The 22,508-nt window shown below is 35.1% G+C and overlaps 1 protein-coding gene across 1 annotated transcript in view; it reads left to right on the forward strand.

The window, feature by feature from the left end:
- PTPRQ (protein tyrosine phosphatase receptor type Q) overlaps nt 1–22,508 on the forward strand; it is a 110,797-nt gene that overhangs the window by 57,177 nt on the left and 31,112 nt on the right. Inside the window, exons 33-39 of the mRNA XM_031553761.1 lie at nt 92–361; nt 8,669–9,001; nt 14,915–15,036; nt 18,702–18,888; nt 20,581–20,825; nt 21,659–21,725; nt 22,278–22,436. Of these exons, the coding sequence (XP_031409621.1) occupies nt 92–361; nt 8,669–9,001; nt 14,915–15,036; nt 18,702–18,888; nt 20,581–20,825; nt 21,659–21,725; nt 22,278–22,436 (1,383 nt within the window). The remainder of the gene's footprint in view (nt 1–91; nt 362–8,668; nt 9,002–14,914; nt 15,037–18,701; nt 18,889–20,580; nt 20,826–21,658; nt 21,726–22,277; nt 22,437–22,508) is intronic.

The raw sequence follows: 22,508 nt of genomic DNA on the forward strand, positions 1-22,508 counted from the left end.
TTATGTCCCTGCTTCTCCAACTATATTTCTCTGTGATTATGGTTTTAATTTTGTGAGACTGTTAATATTTGGGATGTGTGTATCTTTTAAGTACCAGATGTTGTCCAGAATGCTCATTGTGTTGCGACAAGTTGGGAATCGATCTTCGTGCAGTGGGAACCTCCTGCTTCATCCAATGGTGTGATTACTCATTACACTGTAACAGTTGAAGGAAGTTCTACAATTTTTTCATCTAATATTACACTGCATACTTTCCAAAATCTGCTTTCAAATATTTCTTACCAGTTTAAAATAAAAGCTGCAACATCCGCTGGTGATGGTGAAGAACAGATATGCAATGCCAGTACACTTCCAGAAGAAGGTAACTAATTACTAAAGTTAATTATTTTCTTTAATTTAAATGATGACTGTGAAACAAGCAGGCCTGAAATACTACAGGCAGCTGAACGCCTGTCCTTTTAATATTTGGTTCTGCTAGTGGATAAGAAAAATACAGGACTTCTTTCTAGGGTTTTAGAATAGATCCCTTCCTTTCTAGCTTTTTGGTGATTTATAAGTTTAACTTCAGTATTGCATCCTCTTGTTTGCTCAGGGCCTTTTGTCCATCAACAGGATTCAAAATTTGCTTTTGAGGAAGGCATTATTTTAACATTAGAGATAAGCATGATCTTATGGCATTGGCTGGAAAAAATGCAGTGATCTTAACTGCTGTGTTGAACGTGGATGCAGGCAAGCATTTACCTAAAGTACACTTCACTTTAAATCAGAGCTGACGAAAAGCCGGTCCTGACTCAAATCTTTAGAAAGTCTGAAGTTGAGAATGGGTGTCCAGATTGGCAAGCTGATGCCTGATTAAAACTGGGCTTGTCCAAGCCCAGAAACTTTTGAAGACAGATTTATGAGAAGCAGGAAGCTTTCTGGGCCGCCTGCTTCCCTGAAGGTGGAGAAATGTTGCTGATAACCTCGAAGAAGCCTGCCACCTGGAAAAGTTAGATTCTGGGATTTTTGAGGAATTTGGGGTTGGCTGCTAGTTTTTGAGGAAACCTTGGAGAATCTGTGCATGTAGTACTAGCCCTTGGCTTGAAAGACAGGCTACTAGCCTGTTGTCTGTTTTATAGATTTGTATTAGTAGCAGAAAAAATAAGACTATTTTCTAACAACAAATGGCTTACATATCTTATCACTAAGAGTTTGCCTGAGTGAAGGATTATACTACAATATCCTTTTTAATGTTTTATTTATTTATTTATTTATTTATTGCTACATACACTGCATAGACTCTTTCTTGCTGTTTTAGCATTTGACTTGCAGGTTGTTGCTTAGTCATATTTACAGCAAACTAGATATTATTAGGACATTTCCTTAACTGTGTGTTTGCATGAGTTGTTTTCTGGTGACTGGCTACTAGGAATTGGAGATTCATGGTTGGGAATGGAAACAGTTTTATAGCTGTTGTCAGCTTCTTATTTATGGTGGTCTAAGATTAGTCACAGAATATGTAGCCAGCACTGAGTCACTGACAATGCATTTATTTCTGACATAAAGTGAAATCGAATTTGGCTCCGTGTCTTACTGCATAATGTTTGACCTTTGCATTTTTACAGAGTTCATTTGCCTCTTTTTTTTTTCTTTTTCTTTTCATTTAGGTACATTTGTTCATATCTGGGTAAAATTAAACATGAATCATGAAAATTAAATTTATGAGGAGATTAGTAGATTTTTGTGTCCAGTATTGCTCTGTTGTCATGGTAAACCACTTTTGCCAGGCTGCAGTGCGTTACAAAAACTATCAACTTTGTAGTGGTAATGTTACTTTGTGTTTAAATACATTATGCAGTATATGAAATATAATATAGCAAGTACACATGCATAAATGATTTGGGATTTTATGACTGAATAGCTGTCCTTGGATTATTTTCAAGAAAATGCACACATTAAAATGAAATTTTATTAGGGTTGAATGAGTTTTTAGAAGGGAAAAAGAGCCATAAATTGGTAGGATAGTTCTCAGAAAGGCATGCTAAAGCTATGCAGCTTCAGTTAGCTCAGAAGTTTGGGGACAGTATAAGAGTCATTCGGAAGACTTATTCTTAATTCATTAAGAATAAAAATAAGAGAATTAAAAAGCTATTTGGGGCATTTACTATTCTCTGAAAATCTATTTGTTATAATATTAAGACATGCAGTGTAATTTTTCTCTCCTTACTTCTAGTCCTATGTAATATTATAAATGAACACAAAGCCTTGTAACAAGTTGAGGGCTGCGTTGTACTATGGTGATAATAATTACTATTTGTTTTCTACTAAACAGAGATTCATTCATAACTTCAATTTAAAAGAAATATTACTAAGAATTTATCAAAGAAACATTTTATAGATTAATCTTTTCCTAATTTTTCTGGCGTGTAATAATTTGCAGCTGTATACAGAAGTATGCTTTATGGATGAAAAAAAGGAGTGCCTGAAAGGATTATTAATATAAAAGTTTCTTAGGTCTTCTAGTGCGGAGCTGGCAAATTATCATCATCTGTTATTTCTTGGACATAAAGTAAGTTTATTCTCTGAATAAGTAAACCTCTGAGGATTCTGGTTTTGTGCACCCAAAATGAAGTTGCCCACTGGAAAATATGGTCAGTTTTGTGTAGGCCTGTGAAGCACAAAGAATGAGCTTAAAACGTCCTACATCTCCAAGAAAATTATCTGTTTCCTCCAACATATGCCTTTTTGTAGCACATGGCATCTTATGACAGCCCTGTGATTTGGATAATGTGAATTTCTTCATTGCCTTGTGAAGAGAACTACATATGAGTGTAATGTACTGGAAGAATCCTTTAAATGGAAGAATATCATGACCAAGAATCTTTCAATTTTTTTTTCCAAGACTCTCTCAGTGCTTTTTTTCCAACAGACTTCAATTTTCTTAGTATAGTGTAGATCTTTTTTTAGATTTTCTAATTAGTTGGTATGTCCGAATATAAGTCCCTTTGATGTTGATGGTAAATCTTTACTAGACAAATGCAGTGATCAGATGGTGGCTACCCAATAAATTGCATTGATGTTATTTTTGGAAGCAGGTAGATAAAAATAGAGGAATCATATAGTGTAGGATGATTTATTTTTTTTTTTTTAATTAAGGACTAGGTTAACACTGAACATAAAAGAAATCATGGAAAGATTTACATACAAAGCTGGCACTAAAAGCATTTACAGGTCAAATATATTGTTTACTGAAAAGCAGGCAGTGGTCTAGTTTGTCAGTAAGTTGAGCCTTCTTGATTGACTTTAAGACTGAAGTATACTGACAGTTGTCACTACTTTCTAAGCCTTGTTTAAGGTGTACATTTCTCCTTGGATACATAGGATTTGATTTTTCAGTCCTTATATCCTACAGTTAGGTACTGAATTTTCTAATGTCAGAGACCTAAACCAAGGATGCTTTTTTAAGACATGTTCTCAACTGTGCAATTTCCTTTAGAGCATGTCTGATAGTATCAGTCCCAAGTCATGGGAAAAAGAGTCTACAGTTTTTTTTCACTTTTATGTTAGTGAAATCATCTGGGACCTATTTATGATGTTCTTGTTCATACCAAGCAAGACCTTATATCGCAATGAGTCCCACTGAGGTTAGCAGTCCATATTAGAGTAGTATTTAGTATCACCAGGGATATCAGCTTAACTCAGGAAACTCCTTTGGGTAACAAAATTTTCAAAAATTAATGGAGATAATCAGAATATTCATTTTCTTTGCCAATACCTCAGTTTTCTGAAGATCATTTTGTTGAGTGCCCACTGCAATGTGTTCTACTTTGTTCTTCACTTTCCTCCTCTTGATGCTCTTAATACCACCCCACAGACTTCTAGGCTGCCACTGTTCTTTTAATCCAAACTCCAGCTACAAGCAGCTGTTCTGTAGGCAGACTTTTTTTTATTAACTTCATTAGGAACTATGCCATATCAGATTACTGTCTTCTGTTCCCCAGCCCATGCAGCTGTAGTCGTTCCTTTCCACAGAAGTCTTTACAAAAAGCTGTAACTTCTCTCTTTTCTCAGTAGATCTTTTTGTAATTGTGCCCTTTGCTGCCCTTGGTTATCTTTGGATTGCAAATAAGATTTTTCCTACAAAATATTTCTGTGGCTTTAAACAGTTCCACTGACACTTTTCGGCTTGATCTCAGTCTTTGTACAGTCAGGTGCCTTTTCTGCAAGGAATTTCCTTTCATTTGTTTTCTCAAATAAAATGTTAATCTCAGAGCAGTCTGCCAGCTTTGGAAAGACTGATTAGCATTGCAGCCAGATGAGCATAGGGAACTGGGGCCAAGATCTGTGAAAGTCACTTCTATTTAGGTGCTTAACTTCCTGTCAACTTCAGTAGGAGTTCAGGCACGTAAATAGGTTTTAGGAGCTTAAGATCCCATGTGGATCTGGCTTCAGGCACTTTTCCTTGGAGTTTGGCCATCATGGGAACAATGGTGGATGAACCTGAAAATACCTCATTACTTCTCCAGTCTAGAAACTGACTTACCAGCATTTCATGGCTAGCCACTCTGCCAGCATCCTGGCTGGCTTTCAGAAGCTGAATTAAGAGATTAAATTGAAAACTATGGAGGACATTGCATTGTATCAAAGTTTTCAGACTTTGGAAACCTTACTCCCAAAGCTAGATGAATTATAGCAAATGCAATATAGTTGGTTAGGGAAAGACTGCAGGGTATAGAATGATTAACTTAAGGGGTACTGCCCATGATTTGTGGAAAATTTAAATATGTGATTAGCACTAGAATTCCAATAAGCTAATCAGGGCTCAGTCCTAGACAGTTGGCGTCCTAGATCACCCCAAACACACCCTTTTTCTAGTTTTTTCTTCAAATAGATCCTTCTGGAATTCAGAAAGAATAATAAAGTGCCTTTTAAGCTTGTATTAAAGCAGGAGTATATAACTGCAGATAGATAAGTCTTTGTTATAGTTCCAGTTTAGCCTAAAAGAATAATACACGAAGATGCAATTTTTGGCTTTAGTTGCTTTTAGTGTGAACAGTGATCACTTCATCATATTTGAGTCATGTTTGGAAAATTTAAACAAGCTGCATGATTACTCTAGGAAGCATGGAATGGTTTGTTCAAATCAGTACCATCTGTGGAGAGAAAAAGTTGGGGGAATTTTAGTCATTCTTGAGGAATGGAAATCTGATTCTCCATGCTGGAGTAATTGTAATCCTCTTTGTATCTGTAACCCAATAGCATAGTTGTCTTGAAATTGTGTCATTGAACACAGTCATTTAGTGCAGGAGTACCACTGGGTGTCAGTCCTCCTTGCTGCAGCCCTTGGAGTACCCCTGCAATGGATTCTGGGGTCACATCATAGTTTTTCATTCTAATGACAGATTATGTTTATAATTTATTTTTATATGGAAGAAATGACATAAGATGAACTAGATTTTAAACTGAGAAATTTTAAGGCTTTAATTCTATTTTAAAGATCTAGCTAGGCATTGGCATAAAAAACTTTCTTGTATCTTCTACCAAGTGACCAATTTTTGTAGATTAGAAATATTTTGCACACATAGGTCTTAGAAAACTGGGGAAAAAAAAAAACAAACAGTGACATAAAATGGAAATAAATGCTTTTTGTACAAAAGAAGTCTTTTTCAAATGTCTGTTGCCTTTATACATGCAGTCTTATCTTTCAAAATGATAGTTTTTATGTAGTCACTGGGATTTTCAGACCATCTTCAGCCTTGTAAGAGTAATTTTTATGGGCTCCCTCTGCAGGTAGGGAGAAAAAGGACTCTTCTCAAGGAGGCAGAAACAGTTTCTCTGCCCTTCGTTCTTCTGTTTGCTCTTTCAGAGTTTGTCGATAGAAAGAGCTGGCTTTATTCAGCTGTAGATGTTACGTGTGAGTGCCCACAAATCACAGCCACTGCTATTTTTCCTTAAGAATGTGTAGTTCTCTCAAAGTGTCAGGCATCTCTTCTGTCTTTCTTACAGAACTGTGAAGTCTCAAGTTGAAACTAGGGGACTAGGACAGTCTTGAGTTGGAAAGCCCACCATGTGGCTAGAACATGGGCAAAACTGCCAGCGATTGCCTCTTTAACCTGTCTAATTTTAATTGCACAAGACTGCAGTTATCCCACCTGTAGCTTTACCAGCTGTGCAGGTGGAATGAATATATATTTCCATCTTCCTTTTGGCACCCAGCAACCAACTGGTTACTGTCCACATTAACTTGTTTCTATATTTTTCCATTATTATATTCAGACAGGCTCTTGTGGTTCTGCTTTTCTGTCAGGAACCTTGAGTATGGGAAGATCTGTGGATAAGAAATGCTTTTTAAGATCCGCTTTCCTTAAAATCTTGTGATGTGGAAGCATGAAAATGTACTGAATCATTTTTCCTATGCTCAGGCAGAAAGCTTTAAGCTTTATGCAAGATGTTTTACTGGCATTTAATCCAGTCTATCATTTAAATGGGAGTGTAGTGCAATAATCAGTTCTCAGCTGTAGGATGTTTATGATATTAGACTAAGAGTTATTATTATTAGGGTCAATTGTTTCAATCTCTGCCTTGATCAATTTTAAATTTTTATTCTAAGCCGTCCAATGTTGGCTGTTCTCATCACAGCAGAAGCTCTTGGTCACGTGCCTGGGACAGTGAGGTTATATTCCTTATGAAAAAAGAGTAATCCTCCTCTTATTGAGGAGGAGGATGGAATTTCCTTAAATTACCTTAATTTTGATCTGATCTAATGTCTTTGGAACTGCTGACTCTTAAATTCTTGGAATGTATAGCATTGAGTCTCAAAAAGACTTTATTTTAATTCTAGTAATACAGGGTGCGACTCGGTGACAACTTTTATTTCTCTTAAATGATTTTATCCATTTTATCTCAAATTTTGTCATCACCATAATTGAGTGTGTAAGATTAATATGCTTTGAGTTCCTTAACAGATTGCAATAGCCTATATCCTAATAGAGATTGGGATTTTTAAAGGATACAGAATTTTCATAACAATTATTGAATGTTCCTCCACCTTTCTTTTCCAGTGGCTAATGGATAAAATATTCCCTTACTTGTATTTTTCTAATTGTGAAAATAGGTATTTTTTTTTACCAAATTGAACAAATTGAATATTACCTCTCTAAAACTGATGAAGCATGACAGTTTCAACCTGATTTGCTTTAATTTACGATTTCCTGTACTTCTCTTCACTGTAATAACAACAGAGCAAAACAACATTGATTTTGGTATTTTGCAGTATAGTGATGAAAATTAGCTAGCTCTCCCAAATACTTTTTTTTTTCTTCTTTTCTTTTTTTTCCAGTTTAGCTTTTGGTCTGTATTTGATTAGTGAGCGTCAAGCTGAGAGCAAGTGGGGCTACTGTATACTGTGACAGAGGAAGTCCCTGTGACTTCTGTGTCTGACCTCTGTCCCGCAGGTTCCATCTTCTTTGGGCTCATATGAAGGGATTTGAATTTCTCTTTTTGCTGTTCGAGCTTGTTTTGATTGTGAATCTGCATCTCTTTCTTGTTAAGTATTCATATTTAGTGGAGAGGCTTCACCTTGTTGTGTTACGATGTTTTATGCACAAATTTTGGCAGGTGAATGCTGAGATCAGACATTCCCAAAAGGCTGAAAAGAAGCATTGAAGGTTTCCTCTTTCTTCTGCAGTAACATTGGCCTGCAATTCTTTTATTCTTTATGTAAGCCTTTGGGCTTCTTCAGTTTCAGTTTGGGATATATCATGTGTTTCCTTTTACCAGCAATACTTCTTGCCTCAGAAAGTCCAAAGCACTCTTTAAAGCTAAGTGCACGAAATGATTTCTGAGCTGATTTCTCTGTACAGTTTTTTTGCCATAGAGTATTAGTATTATCTTACAGAGGGTCTTAGAGATAATATTAGCTTACTGTATGACTATTTGATATAGCACAAAACCATATGTTGCATCCAATCTGCAAGAGCTGAGAGTACACTGCTGGCTTAATATAGATATGGGTAAATGTGTATGTATGTGCATGTGCATGCACATTGCTATAAATCTGTTTATACCTATGCATATATACATATTTAAGTAACACAGTAGGAAACTTTGTGGAAAGTTTCTTTTTCTATCTTATATGGCCATATTATTCATGTGCTACTGTTTTTGGTGTTTTGTGGTTGTTGTTTTTTTTAATTTGTTGTTTGCTGAACAGCTTGTAAAACAGCTGCATTATACAAAGATACAAAAACATACTGTGTGTGTTGATACCATTCAGAAGGTGAGACGAGAGAGGGAGACAAGTATTTCTATGTGAGAGGTGAGGAATCTCAGTCAGCAACAGCAGTAAGAGATGCTATGGATAGGCCAAAAATAACTGCTTGATGCTCTCTCCCTGAGTTGAGACATAGCCCCAAATGTAGTAACAGCAATGTCACACCTCTCAAAGCTTGCCTTGCATGCCACACCTAAAAGTATTTTTTTTTATTCCAAAACTATAGTAAATGTATACCACTTATATATATTTGGTGTAATTTAAACCAATGCATTTATTCCTTATTAACCCTACGAAATTGAATCCTGTAGTTCAGACATGCTTAATAAATTATTTTTTAACCACTGGATAAAACAGTTATAACTGCAATCACTTTTCATTCAATTGAAGATCTATTACAAGAGCTTTTATTTGTAGTTCCTAGTGCTCCCAGGGATATTGTTTTTTCAAACGTGCAATCAACAAGTGTGACTTTGAATTGGAGATCTCCGAAGTTGGTCCTCGGCTACTTTCAAAACTACAAGATTACCACACAGCTACAGTCTATCCACTGCAGTAATTGGGAAACTAAGGAATGTATCGAAGATGAGATTCATCAATATTTATATGAAAAAGCAGTCAATGCCCAGATAGAAGAGACGGTGTATGGACTAAAAAAATACAGGTGGTACAGATTTGCAGTTGCTGCCAGTACGAATGCTGGATATGGAAGTTCTTCTCCTTGGATTTCTACACAAACACTTCCGGGCTGTAAGTAAGGAAGTTTGTTATATGTCATATTGCTATAACAAAGGGTTGGTCACCTAGTAGAAGTTATTGCTTCAGAGACCTATAGTGCTAGTGAATACAATAAGGATTAACTGCAATTCTTCAAGTTCAAAATATCACGATATAAATCATTTGGTAGGTTTGCATACATTACACTACTTTAGATTTTACTGTCAATTGGTTGTTTTACTATCCTATTTGCTCAAGAGAAATTTCATTCCTCAGCCCAACTCTATAATTAGAATTGGTACATCTGAGTTTGATATGGTACATCTGGGTTGTTATGTTGTGTTCAGTTCATCTTCATATGTGGGGTGTGTCAGTGAAAAGTAGTCTTTTTATTCTTTGACTAAAAGCCTGTTCATTCATGCGAACACTTTTCAAAAATTCTGCTGTTCATTCCTTCCAGTACAATGTAAGCAGTATTTTCAAAGGAATTATGATTTCTTTTCAGTGCCGTTATCTACCTTAAGTTGCAGAGCATAGTAGCCATGTATTGTCTACAAGACCATTGTTAGGACTGCCATACCTCAGCTGAAGTTTTCATTTAATGACATTTGAGAAAAGAGGAATGAAACATAAATTATTTAGATAGTTGATATGGGGACATGAAAACCTTTCCTACTAGTCTGCAGCCAGCCTAAGTCAGAGCATATTTGAAATCTGGCTTTTGGTCTGTGTGGAGCAAGAGAGAATCACCATGAGCAGCCTGTCTAAATCTCAGCTCCTTCACTCCATTTCACAGTAATCTTAATATACCAAGGACTTAAATATCTGTGTAACAAGGATTATTCAATGGTCCTCAGACTTACTTTGTTCCATTCATGATTTTACAATGATGTGAACTCAAGAGGCTTTTGTATTAATTCTTTATAGTATCTGTGCACTCCATGCAGTAATACATCCATCTGTCCATAAATATGTCACAGTTTTCCTGGAAGTTAAGGAAATGTTGTAATCTTCATTTGCAGATGAGAAACGACAATAGAAAAATTCTAAGCTCAAAAGTGCAAAGAGATCTAGGCACTGTGATAGCGAACTTCACAACAATTCATTTTTTTCATGTAAATCACAGAAGCTGTCCTTTGGACTGAAAAGTACTGGAATCAACTACAGAGTCATTCTCACGTGCACTTTCTTTGTCCAGTTCTTGTGCAGATGCTATGCCTGTAAATTAATAAAATATTTAAATGAAAGTAAAATGAAATAAAAAGATATGAACCCAGACAGAGCAGAAAATAGATAACAGAAGTTGTGAGCAACCAGAAGCTCAGGGACATTTCTTTATATTACATACATCTCAGCTGCTGAGAGATGCAAATACCTTGATAAAATGTTGTCAAGTTTCAGAAAATTAGATATTTAAACTGAACAGAGAGGCAGATAATCAAAACACATATCATCACCTCAAGTATCATCTTTAAGATTTCCTCTCCAGACAGTGTCAGTAAGGTTTAAGAAAGAAATAGTTTCTTCTCTCTCCTACTGAAGAGACAGAAGTTGAATCAGAAAAGCTTCAGTGGACTGCACAATCCCTTCCCATGCCCTGTGTCTGTGGTGGGGAACAGGGCAGCAACAAATTTCCTGTGAACTAAGATGACATGTAGAGTGATCAGCTGCCTATAAAACACACTGCCCCAGAATCAAAAGGCATGGGCAGGATTCCAGATACTGTGGCTGGATGCTGGCCTTTATTCTGGGGGCAATGGCAATCAGCTGAAGAGGAAAATGAGAAACAGGACGTGTCACAGCTGGCAGCTTCAGAAGCACCAAAGAACCTCCCTGATCAGTGTTTGGGCCTTGGCAAAGGCAAGTCTCCAGCTACCTGACCTGATACATCCCACAGGCCAGTCTGTAAAAATACTGTTTAAACACAGACTATTGTTAATGATTGCTATTTTGCAAAGTTTACTTCCTGTAGTGGAGAAAAGAAATTTGGGGGTGCTCCAAGAGGTCCTGCAGAGTACATCCACTGAACAGGTGCAGTTTTCCCTCTTCTCTCCCATGTGGACGGGGCCAAGCATCCTCTGGATTAGCCTGCTGGTACCCAGCCAATATACATGGTCTGCTAGGGCTTAAGGGTGCTTAGATGCTATGTAAAATAGCCTGCGTACTCAGCCCATAAAATAATCAGAGTTGAGTGTTCAGGTTTGAGAGCAGAAGTTAGCCACCCTGAAGTTTTTGTTTCTCTCAAGCCTATATTTATTATGCTCATATTCAGGAAGTTACAGCATTTAAGCAAATAAATTGTTAGACTTAATTTCAAGAACATAAAGAGATGAAATCTCATCAACAACAACAAAAAATATGTAACAGAAGCCCTAGATAATCTTTCCATTTTTGAGTGCTGCATATTATACTTGTACTACAGCAGCAAAAGCTAATAATTCTGAATATCCTGTGACTAAGGTGAGAATCTCTTATATTTATTTATTTCAATTGTTCATTATGAAGCTAAACTTAAGACCAAAGGAATTGTTCTTTAAGATTTAACTCAGTTGCATGAAGATGTTTTGCAGTGAAATAGGCTACAGTTCTACTCTGTGGAAAATGTTACAGGTTATCAAGAAGATCCACTTCTCAGAACCAGATAAACTATTCAAACTTCTGTTTTGTGAGATTATTCTCACAGGATTTGTCCTACTGTCTCATAAAGTATTTTGATAGCACTGTAATAGCTTAGCTGATTGATTACCTGAGAGCCAAATCTACTTTGCAAGGTGAAATATTTTCAGCTTAGATTTATGTAGTTACCAGTACAGAAGATCACAGTGCTGTGTCACAGTAAGGGAAAGGGCAACAAACCTTTTTCCATAGTTGAGGAAATTTTGTTCCCTCACACCTGCACTTAGCCTGAGCTTCACCTTTGCATTTATAAGGAGAATAAGAGTGGCCAAATTCATTGCTTTTAAGGGAAAAGTCATTCTGAAGGATCAGCATTATCTGGAAAATGAAGGACAGTGAAATCATTGAGCTGATTTTGGATCTCATAGATGCTGCAGTGCTTTTTGGTAAACTGCCAGGTCTCCAAATGCCAGGATATACTGACATACAAAGGAAAATCCCAGATGTTAGAGTGTCCCATGAAGGATAGGATAAAGATGCATGGAGCAGAAAGTTACGCTTCTCTTTTCAGCACCTTCTTTCCCAATCCCTGTTGTTATTCAGTTGCTTGGTATACTTAAGGAAATTTTTATGTATAGTGAGAAGGCTTTGTTGTATAGAGGTAGATTTTGCCTCAAATAACTTGGTTTTCTATGCTCCTTTCATTCTCTCTCAACTAAGTATTGGAGAGTTACTATGGCCCAGTATAAAATATAGTTGTTTAAATATTGGTAACCTAGGTAATCGTAAAATGAAAAAACAGAATGTCACACTTAATTTTTGGAGGGAAAAAGAAAAAGTATTGGGCTTAGCCAAACTGGCAAGCATGAATTTCTGTTAGGAGACTGGACAATTCCTTCTTATTTTTGAGGATTATCCTAAATGATGGGCTATCCAGACTTATCTTCAAGCTAACACACTTAACTGTTGCCTTAGCATCAGGACACAGATGGATGGGAAAGATGACCCTGACCTCCATAAGACTCACATTCCTCTGCAAGGATAGAAGCATGATAATCAGGAAATGATGGTTATTAGTTACAGAAAATGCATTATTGTGAAAACCAGGAGAAAAGTGCTTGTGAGAGGAAGTGATTGGATTATAGGGGAATGAGAGAATAAGACTAGGTCATTTCTACTGAGTAAATTGCTGTGATTTATAAGAGAAAGGGTATAGTGATATCATGGCCTCGTATTGACTAGATTAATTTCACAAACAAACCTAAATCAGAACATGGCAGTTATCCACTGAAGTCAACAGTTTTTAAAAAGATTTTTTTTATAAGACATGAGAAATTTTAGACATACTTCATTTTCTAGTTCCCTTTCTAATTTCAGAAAACATTCTAGATCTTGGTATATTTCAGTTGATGTCTGATATTGGACTTTTCACAATGAAAGTAAACTGGGTATTAAAATTCTAATGTATTTTAGATAAGTATCTTAAATACAATGCACTCAATTAGAATTTTCTTAGAAAGATCTAAAAATATATCAGATAGAACCTACATATAGAAATAAAATAATAGCTTCAGATTGGATCATTTGTAATTAGGTTAGGCTTAAAATGATCTCTACAATCATTTTCTAATGTAGATTTGCATCTGAAACAAAAAAATTCAATGCTTCATTAATGTTGTAAAAGAGTAATGGAAAACTGTCTTTGGAAGCTTGGTTAGTTTGGAAGGAAATCAAGACTTGGGAAGCTGTATATATCATTTTGTAATATTTTTGAGAAATTTCTGTTGGAGTTAAGGTAGGACCACTGCCATAGTAACTGAAAGTCACTGTCTGAAGATGGAAAATAAGCTTAACTTACTCTAATTTGAGTTTATAGGGGAAAATACTTGCTCCTCTCTTTCATTACCCCTCGTGCTTTCATAGTTCATTCAGTTAGTCTTCATTCTGTTGTTCCACTCTATTCACTATTTTTGAGTACTACTGAATTTGTGTGTGTGTGAATACTGAGTGGCTGAATTTGATCCTCCCTACAAAGCATATTGTATTCCTGCTAAAAGCAGCACACCAGTCTAAACCCTGTTTCCAATATCTTGAACTCTTCATAGCACCTTCTCAACTCCCCGTTTTTCCTATTTTATTTTGCCACTGCAGAGCAAAATATACACCTTCATGGTGTATATCTCTTCTTATGAAGCACCACACCTAATTTCAATAGTTACATTTCTCCTTCCTATTTTTCCTTTTCCTAACATATTTTCTACCTACTAAGCTAGGTAGCCTTGTATACATTACAACTTTCCTCATCAAGCTCTCTGACAGGCAATTCACTGATATTCGTCAATCATAGTCACAATTTTTTGTGGTAGATAAAAAAAAAAGGTACAAGGAAGCCAAGAAAATATGTAGAAAACTGTTGTGGCTTCTATAATAGTTCACTGAGTTGTGTCACAGATGTACTTTTTTTTGTTGCTGTAGATAGGAGAAAAAAAAAAAAAAAAGAAGAAGGCACCATAGAGTAAAGTTCTGGCATAATCTACAAATCTGTTGTCACTTCTATTCCAAAATTTAGCTCCCCCAAATTTACCACACACATTAAGAAAAAATAATAATACTTACTGAGACTTGCTATGTTCTTAAATGATTTAATGAATTTCTTATTTAGAAACAAATAACTAGGTTAATTCACATACTATATCAAAAAAAGGAAATTGTAAAACTCTATTTCTTAACGTGATTGTTCTTACCTGCTTCCAGCTCCTATTACTTTTCAATCTGTGTTTTCTAGAGATTCTTACTATGTTAAGAGTAAATGAAAATGAAATTTAGAAAACTTCTGTTTTTCTGTAAAATATTATGTGTACTGCTACTGTCCAACATTATTGGAATCTTTTGCAGAAGGTTTGTGTTTTTGTAATTTCTCATTCTTTACATGATTAGTTTGGCATCAATTCTCTCTCATATTTAGGCATGCCTATTTGTGTAAAGAGCTATATATATATACTTTGCTTGTGTCCTACAAAACACATATAATTAACCTGTAATAAATTAATAAATATATAAACAATGATTATAGTTTCTATTTATGAAGAAGTTCTAGATATTTAATACTCTATAAATGCCATGGTACTTGCAACAAAAGCTGTGTTTCTAAATCCCAGTGCATGCTTTATCAGATAAGAATGAAAAATGATGTCATGATTTAAGCGGTATATAGTAGCAAATGTGTGAAAATATTATTTTGAGATTGGAAAATAAGCTCTATGTTAAAATTGATGGGCTATTTGTTGTGCACTACTTTAACTGTGACTCACATACGTATTTTTTCTATAGCTCCAGATGGTCCTCCAGAAAACGTGACAGTGTTAGCTACATCTCCTCACAGTATCAATATCAGCTGGAGTGAACCTGTTGTCATTACTGGCCCAACGTGCTATCTCATAGACGTTACCTCAGTAAGACAGCTCTGTTTTATTTTCGATGTTTGGTGATGTAAGAACTCATAGTAGATGTTTTTAATAGAAGTTAAAAAACACGCAAATTGGAATGAAAAATAGTATAACTGAAGTGTCCATTTTCACATAAATTCCACATATGATTTGTACATTCATACATTTCTTACTGGGAAATAAATTCATTAGTTGGTGTGAAATAACGTGTGCTAATAAGAGGTCTTGCAGAAAAAAAGGTTTAGCAGTAATTGTATACTGCAAAGCAGTAGCTGAGCTTTGCAGAGGTGCACCTTCTTCAAACAATAATGATGCTGTTTACCAGTAAAAATGATAATGTCTTTTTACTCTCTGAAGTAAAAGGTCTTTGTCATAATTTTACAAAAGAGTGGAGAGCTTAGCAAAAGGATGTGACTTATACAAAGTTACTCAGTGCATCAGAGGGCAAATTTTAAAGCCAAACTAGATTTTCCACTCATCAGATTAGCTGTATTTTGGTAGCACAGTAATAGCACTTCTTTCTCCTTGATCTTTATAAGCAAAAAAAAACCTGAGAGAAAAAAACATAAGAGAAAAGCTTTAGTGGCTTTTCTCTTTTCATCCTGTACTACACTTAAAACAACCATTAATAAACCTCAAGTCATTTCCTGCCCTGTGGCAAGATATGGAACTTTATAAGTTTGTGCATATGAGAAGTTTAAAGTAGGATATAGGATCCCTAGTTCAGAAATTATAGAGATAAGGCTATCAGTGTAAATGGAAGCAGTTCACTAGACTGTATCTTGGAAGACTTGCTGTTTGCAAGTTCAAAAATTCTGCATAAGCCTGCCAGGTAATGGGAAAAAAATTGAAAGAGTATTTCAAACTATTTGAAGACTATAAATATAAAGTGATTTCAATTTTCTGGAATAAGAGTAACATTATCTATATATTTTCAGTTTTTCTAAATTAGTCATAAGCATTGTGGACATGCTAAAATTAATGAAGAGATTTTTGTGCAATTAAAATTTCTAAAGAGATCAGTAAAAAATGCATAATATTTTTATACTCCTCAGTGACGTTACAATATAGAGTAACGTGCACTCTAAATTCATTCTACATTGTTTACAGTGCAATCTGTTCAGTTCTGAACACACTTACCTCAGCAGTAGAAGGAAGGACAGGCAGACAGACAAGGGAATAACTAACAGGGAAGGAACAGTGCCTTGGCCTGCTGGGTAGGTCACAAGAAATTACATTGCAATCTGTATTCCTCTTTTACTGAGGTTAAAGAAGATTTTTTTCCTTGTGAAAATTTCCTGACACTTTTTGACTAAATATAATCATAGTGTATCAATAGAAAGACTTATTTTGATGGCTTTAATAAAACCTTCAAATTCAATTTTGAAAGCTTGATGTTTTGTGCACACTATTTAATCAGTTTATATTTAAACAATTCCTCCTTGAATCCTACATTGTAAACAGGGTGTCATCAGATTCTGCACTATGAACATGTTACTAATATATGGACAGTGTAAGTTACAGTAAGTTTCTTACTAAGATAAACTATACATCTACCAGAATTCATAATAAATAATAATAATAATAATAATAAATGTAAGTAATAATAAATAATATACTTAAAGATAGGTTTTGATATGTTCAATTTCGTGGACTTTTTGTGTTTGCTCTTACAAAGTCTTATTCTTTTTCCAAATACATTCCAAGTATTTATCTTTCTGTTTAGAGGCTACTAGTTATCTGATGTTGATTTGCTCACCATCAGTAATTATGGTTGTCAGTTCTGTAGATAGTTGTCTTAACAGACAAATTTATTCCTTCCCAAAGGCCAACATAACTGTCCCAATCTTTTTGTGATGAACATTTGAGTATATATTCTATTGCCCATGTGCAAAATTTTTTGTCAAAAATCAAAACTCTGAAAACATTCTGTGCATACAGCTTGCTCATTTCAGTTATCAACTGAGTATCTTTAAGGATTTATAAAAGTTGGCTCACAGAGTAGAATAGTTTTATATTCCTGCTCCACCATCTTTATTCCTAAAAGTCAGTAGTTATAATTCATTAGTGAATGCATTCAGATAGTTTTAAAATTACTTGGATGTTTCTTGCACTTAGATCAGAAAACTGACCTATGTATATTTTATCAATGTCATATTTTAGTTTGTCATGCTACCTATTGTAATTAGTCATGAACAAAATGTTATTGAAAACATGTAAGGAAGATACAACCACAACACATCTTTTGGAAAACTATAAATATAATGATGCAGTGTTGTGATTGTATTTTAGCTTTTGTGAAAATATTTATATGCCAGATTTTTGATAGTCAGATAGGAAAAAGTATTTCAACTCTTGATGGCCATTCCAGGAAATGAATGTCTGCTTAGTCAATCAAAAAGTTTAGTTTACGTTAATTCTCAGTGGGGATAGATGAGTATCTGTCAAATAAAAGGTATGATAGAACTGTTGTAATGTTTTAGCAGCTGCGTTTAATACAGATTGCATCCAGTGGGAAAACTACTGTACAGCTACCTAATCCTCTTTTCAAATTACATACTAAAGAAACAATAATGAAAATATCATTAACTGAAGCAACAGGAATAGACATACGCTAGAACAGCCCTCATTTTTCCTTTTTCTCTTTTTTTCAGCTAAGATTAGAAGTGATTTGTTGGATATAAAGCAGATAGATTTATAGATTTTGTAGATTATTTTTCTGCAGAGCTGCAGATTACTTGAGACATTCAGATTTTGAGAAGTAATCTGGTCCGTATTGTTGGTCTAACACAGGAACAAGAGTACCTGGAATCCTCCTGGCAGGTGATTCATTATGCCACTCATAAAAATGAGGAAACTCCTCAGCAAACTCTTATAGATTGTCCCAGTTTTTCACAAACCTTACAGCCTTGGTTTTATATATACATATATTTAGGTAAATTGTTGCAACATTTTGTATTATTTAATCCTGATCTTTTTTTTTAGTGCAAAGGTAATTTCTGATTGGATATTCAATGTTTTATCTTTAATTTAGTAAACATCATTTTTATATTTTGAAATCACTGCTATCCTCTGCTATTCTCTCTTTTCTAGGTTAAACTCCAATTATTTCTACTTTCCAGTTCTTCTAGTAACAGAATCACTCCGTTTTCACTATTTTAGAAATAATTTTGCTATTATATTTTGCTATTAATTATCCCAAGAGGAATTACTCTCTCTGTGATGATATTAACATTATAAATTACTACCCAATTTTTTTTCTTTTATTCTTTTATTCTTTTTTCTTTTTCTATTCCAAACCATTTTCAGCTATATAACTACTCATTTTCTGTATCTCTGCCTAGTTTGTTTCGCATTTCAGAACACTTCTTCTCCTATGACCTTTTCTGTAAATTGTGTTATGTTTGTTTCATAGATGGAAGTACAAATTCTCTTCCAACCCAAAGCAAACAAACAACCCATTTCCTAGTCACATACTACATAAAGTGCCAAGGAACAAACAAGTGAGTGGGAAGGAAGTATGCTCTCTGTGCAGCTATTTAGACTTTTTAGCTGAAGACTTGTAAACTCTTAATGATTAGGAAAGGAGGAAGATAAAAGTTAAATATGGTGTTTAAATATCCTGCTGTTGATTGTTTGAAGTCTTGCTTTCTTAAAATTCTATTTTACAGGTAGATAATGAAAATTATAAAGCCCAGTTTCTGAGGACGAATGATGAGGGTAAAATCTTAGAAATTTCTGATTTAAAAGCATTTACAAGGTATTCTGTAGTAATCATTGCCTTTACGGGGGATGTTAATGCTGCAGCTATTGAAGGCAAAGCTAGTTCTCCAGTAATTGTCTCCACTTTTGAAGCAGGTTTGTATTTTTCTCTACTTTATATGAATCAATGTTTGCATTTTTCCCTTCACCTGATAAATGGCAGTTTTAAACACATGGTGCACTTTTAATACACATTTGTTCTCACAGTAATTTTTTGCTTTAATACTTAGAAGATGTCAATTAGCAAGAAAGTGATGGTGATAATAAATACTGAGATTTACCTTTAAGTGAAGTGAATTCCGGTATATGGCACCTGTACTTATCTGAGTACATAATTTGTGTATTCTGGATGGAAGGAGGTTGCTAGTGAAGGCCTACAAGGATCCGTACTAGAGTCAGATCTTCCACACATTCAAAACAATTTGGAGAAGGAGGTGGATATTAAGGAAAAAAAAAATGCTGAACTATTGAGTTACTAAAAAAAAATAAAGTGGAGAGATGAATGTGAGGAAACTATATGAGGAGTCATGACACCAAAATTTACATTACAATAAGTAGCCAACACTTGCTTAGGAAAATAAAGACTGATGTAAATAGGGAAGATATAATCCTAACTTAACATACACAGTTTCTGATTGTGCTAGTTCTGATGTCTTTGCTGGTATTGAGTTGCTTCTTCTGTGGAAAAGTGAATGAAGATTAAATTAATTGGTAGCTGAGACTGTCTTGTGAGCTATCTTCGTTTTGTAGCCCCTTCTTTCATATTGAAGTGTGATACATTAGAAGGTGCAGTAACCTCGCTGAAGAACAGTTAATTTTTCCATCATCTCATCTCATCTGGTTTCTACAGTCTAATGTACAGCAGAGTATCTGAGGAAGTTACACAGACTTACTGCAGAGGAGCCTGAGTTAGTATTTGTTGTTAAGGGTTAAAAAAAAAACGGAAGATTTAACAACTGTATCTAAATCCTGGCTGAGGGAATGTGTTTACCTTCAGTTACTTGATTTCACTAGTTAGAGGTCATACTACAGATTTGTCTGCTCAGGTAAAGCTGTAAATATTCAGCTGCTGGAAAAGAATGTTACAGCCTTTTCTTTCAGACAGGGACATAGGGAAAATGATTTATATTTCCGCTGTCTTGACAATATATACTACTGGAGTAAAAGTTTGATAAATAACCGTCTTTGGCAAAAGGGCATGTTGTGTTTGTGTAGTTGTTGGCTTCTGGTATATTTTTGGACAAAAGCTGAAACACTTGTCTGACCTACTGTGATTCCCTTCTAGTGTCTGGGCATCAGATAGTGGAAAGGTTTTTTGCTAGAGATAGGAACATGGTAGGTTGCTTATATGTTGAGAGAGAGCAAGCTGTTGACAGGGCTTTCAGGAAAGGCTGCTCTAAACTAACACTTGCTTCTTGCTTGTCAGGCCATGCAAGGATTTGTTTACCTTTGTTTATTTCAAGGTGCAATGATGCCTTTAGGCTTTCTGAGTAGAAAATTGGAACTTGTGTGAGTAGAAACTACTGAGGATTATCTAGCAATTATTTTTAATATTTGTAGCATTAAGTGCTATCATCAAGAATAATATTTCACTGCATATTTAACTTTTAATTATCTTTATAAATATTTACATATACATTTAAAATGTTCAGATGTTTTTACTGGAAACAGAAAATACCAATGAAATATTACAGATAGGCAAAAGTATTATTTGTAATTTTTCAGTTTTTACTCTTGTAGTCAGAGTAGTGAACTGATTTAAGTAGATGACTGAAATGTCTATTTCAGTACCTGAAGACCCACCTAACAACGTAACATTTCAGAAGATACCCGATGAAGTAACAAAGTTCCAAGTGACATTTGTGCCACCATCTGAACCAAATGGGAATATTCAGGTGTATCAAGCTATGGTGTACAATGAAGATGATCCTGCTGCTATCCGGATCCACAACCTTAGTGTCATTGATAAAACAGATCAGTCAGTCACTGCCATGATAGAAGGACTGAAAGGAGGGCATACCTATAATGTCAGCGTAAGAATTAACTCTTTTTCTTTGGATTTTTCCCCTGGTATGATCGATAAATTAAAGAACACAGAGCTAAGCCAAATACAAGATTTTAATACTGAATGTGTAGGGGTATGAAGAGTGTGAAATCAGAGGAAAGAGGAGGAGTAATGGGATTCATGTACTTGTGAAGCATGAAACAAGACTAATTTTCCCTCTTAATTCCAGCACTTGCATTGCTCATTTAGTTCAGATGAAAAGTCTTGTTCTGCAACGGGAGCTTACAAGGAGTACGTGCTTTAAGAGTAGTAGAATCATAGAATGGTTTAGATTGGAAGAGACCTTAAAGATCATCCAGTTCCAACTCCTCTGCCATGGGCAGAGTTGTACCCACAACCCACAACCCACACCAAGCTGGCCAGGGCCCCATCCAGCATGGCCTTGGATGCCAACAAGAATGGGGCATCCACAGCTTCTCTGGACAACCTGTTCCAGTGCCTCACCACCTTCATAGGAATTGCCTTCTTATACTAATCTAAATTTACCCTCTTTTAGTTTAAAGCCATTGTCCTTTGACCTATGACTAAACTCTCTATATGAAGGAGTTCAATCATATAATCGTAGAGTAGTACATGAGAGGTTGTGACGTAACTGTTTAAGTGGGTTTGTTTTCCTCTTTCTGTAAGAACTAGATTACAAATGACAAAGAGTTACTGTACTCATGATTGTAAAGAAATAAGAAGTAAGTTCTAGCGAAGTGTGAATGACATAAGTGTTTCAGCATTCGTTGTTGTTTCAGATACAGATTTGACAGATTTGAAGCTAGTACAAATACTCATTACAATATTTCTCTTTTTAAGGTGTATGCAATTAATGGTGCTGGTGCAGGGCCAAAAATTCAATTGAAAATAACCATGGATATCAAAGGTATGTCTCATAAATTGTCCTTTATCTGAAATCTCTATAAATACTTTAGATAGTGCTGTTTTACCTGTGACTACACAGCTGCGTGCCTTCAGCTATTTCTAGAGGCATCATGAAGTAGGAACAGGAATACATAGCTGATAGGCTTGAATTGCAGTGCTCAGTTTTGCTCTTTATCACTGATCATATGCTAAACCACATGCAGTCTCAGTGAAATAAGCATTGTCATCTGTATTTTATCTGCCATGAGCAAACAACTTAGAACACTGTCACAGAGGTGTGTCTATGTATCACATTCTTAGAAGTAAATACAATAATTGACTGAAATTTTTCTGAAAAACTAAGACTCAAACTTTTTATTGTTTTTTAAATAAAAACTAATATGCAGGGCATTTATGAGAACACATTTTTTAGAGGCTTAAAACATGGTTAGGACATGAAATTCTCCCTGAAAATATGGTGATTATTTGTCATCCATAACACAGCTACATGCCTGAACTTGTTGTGAAAAGAATCGAAAACAAAACTCTGTGGTATATCTTTGTTTAAAACCAGAACCACCACGGCCTAAAAAGAAACCAACACCTGTTTATGATACCAATGGGGCCTTACTTGTCACAGCAACAACAATCACGATCAAAATGCCAGTATGTTATTACAGCGATGATCATGGACCTATCAAGAAGATACAAGTTCTTGTTGTGGAAGCTGGAGGTAGAATCCTGAAAGTCGATTTCAGGATTTTTAAATTTCTTTCTTTTCAGCTTGTTTGTTTTTTCCCTTTTT

This window comes from Meleagris gallopavo, chromosome 1 (genome assembly GCF_000146605.3).
Source record: "Meleagris gallopavo isolate NT-WF06-2002-E0010 breed Aviagen turkey brand Nicholas breeding stock chromosome 1, Turkey_5.1, whole genome shotgun sequence".
Classification (NCBI taxonomy): domain Eukaryota; kingdom Metazoa; phylum Chordata; class Aves; order Galliformes; family Phasianidae; genus Meleagris; species Meleagris gallopavo.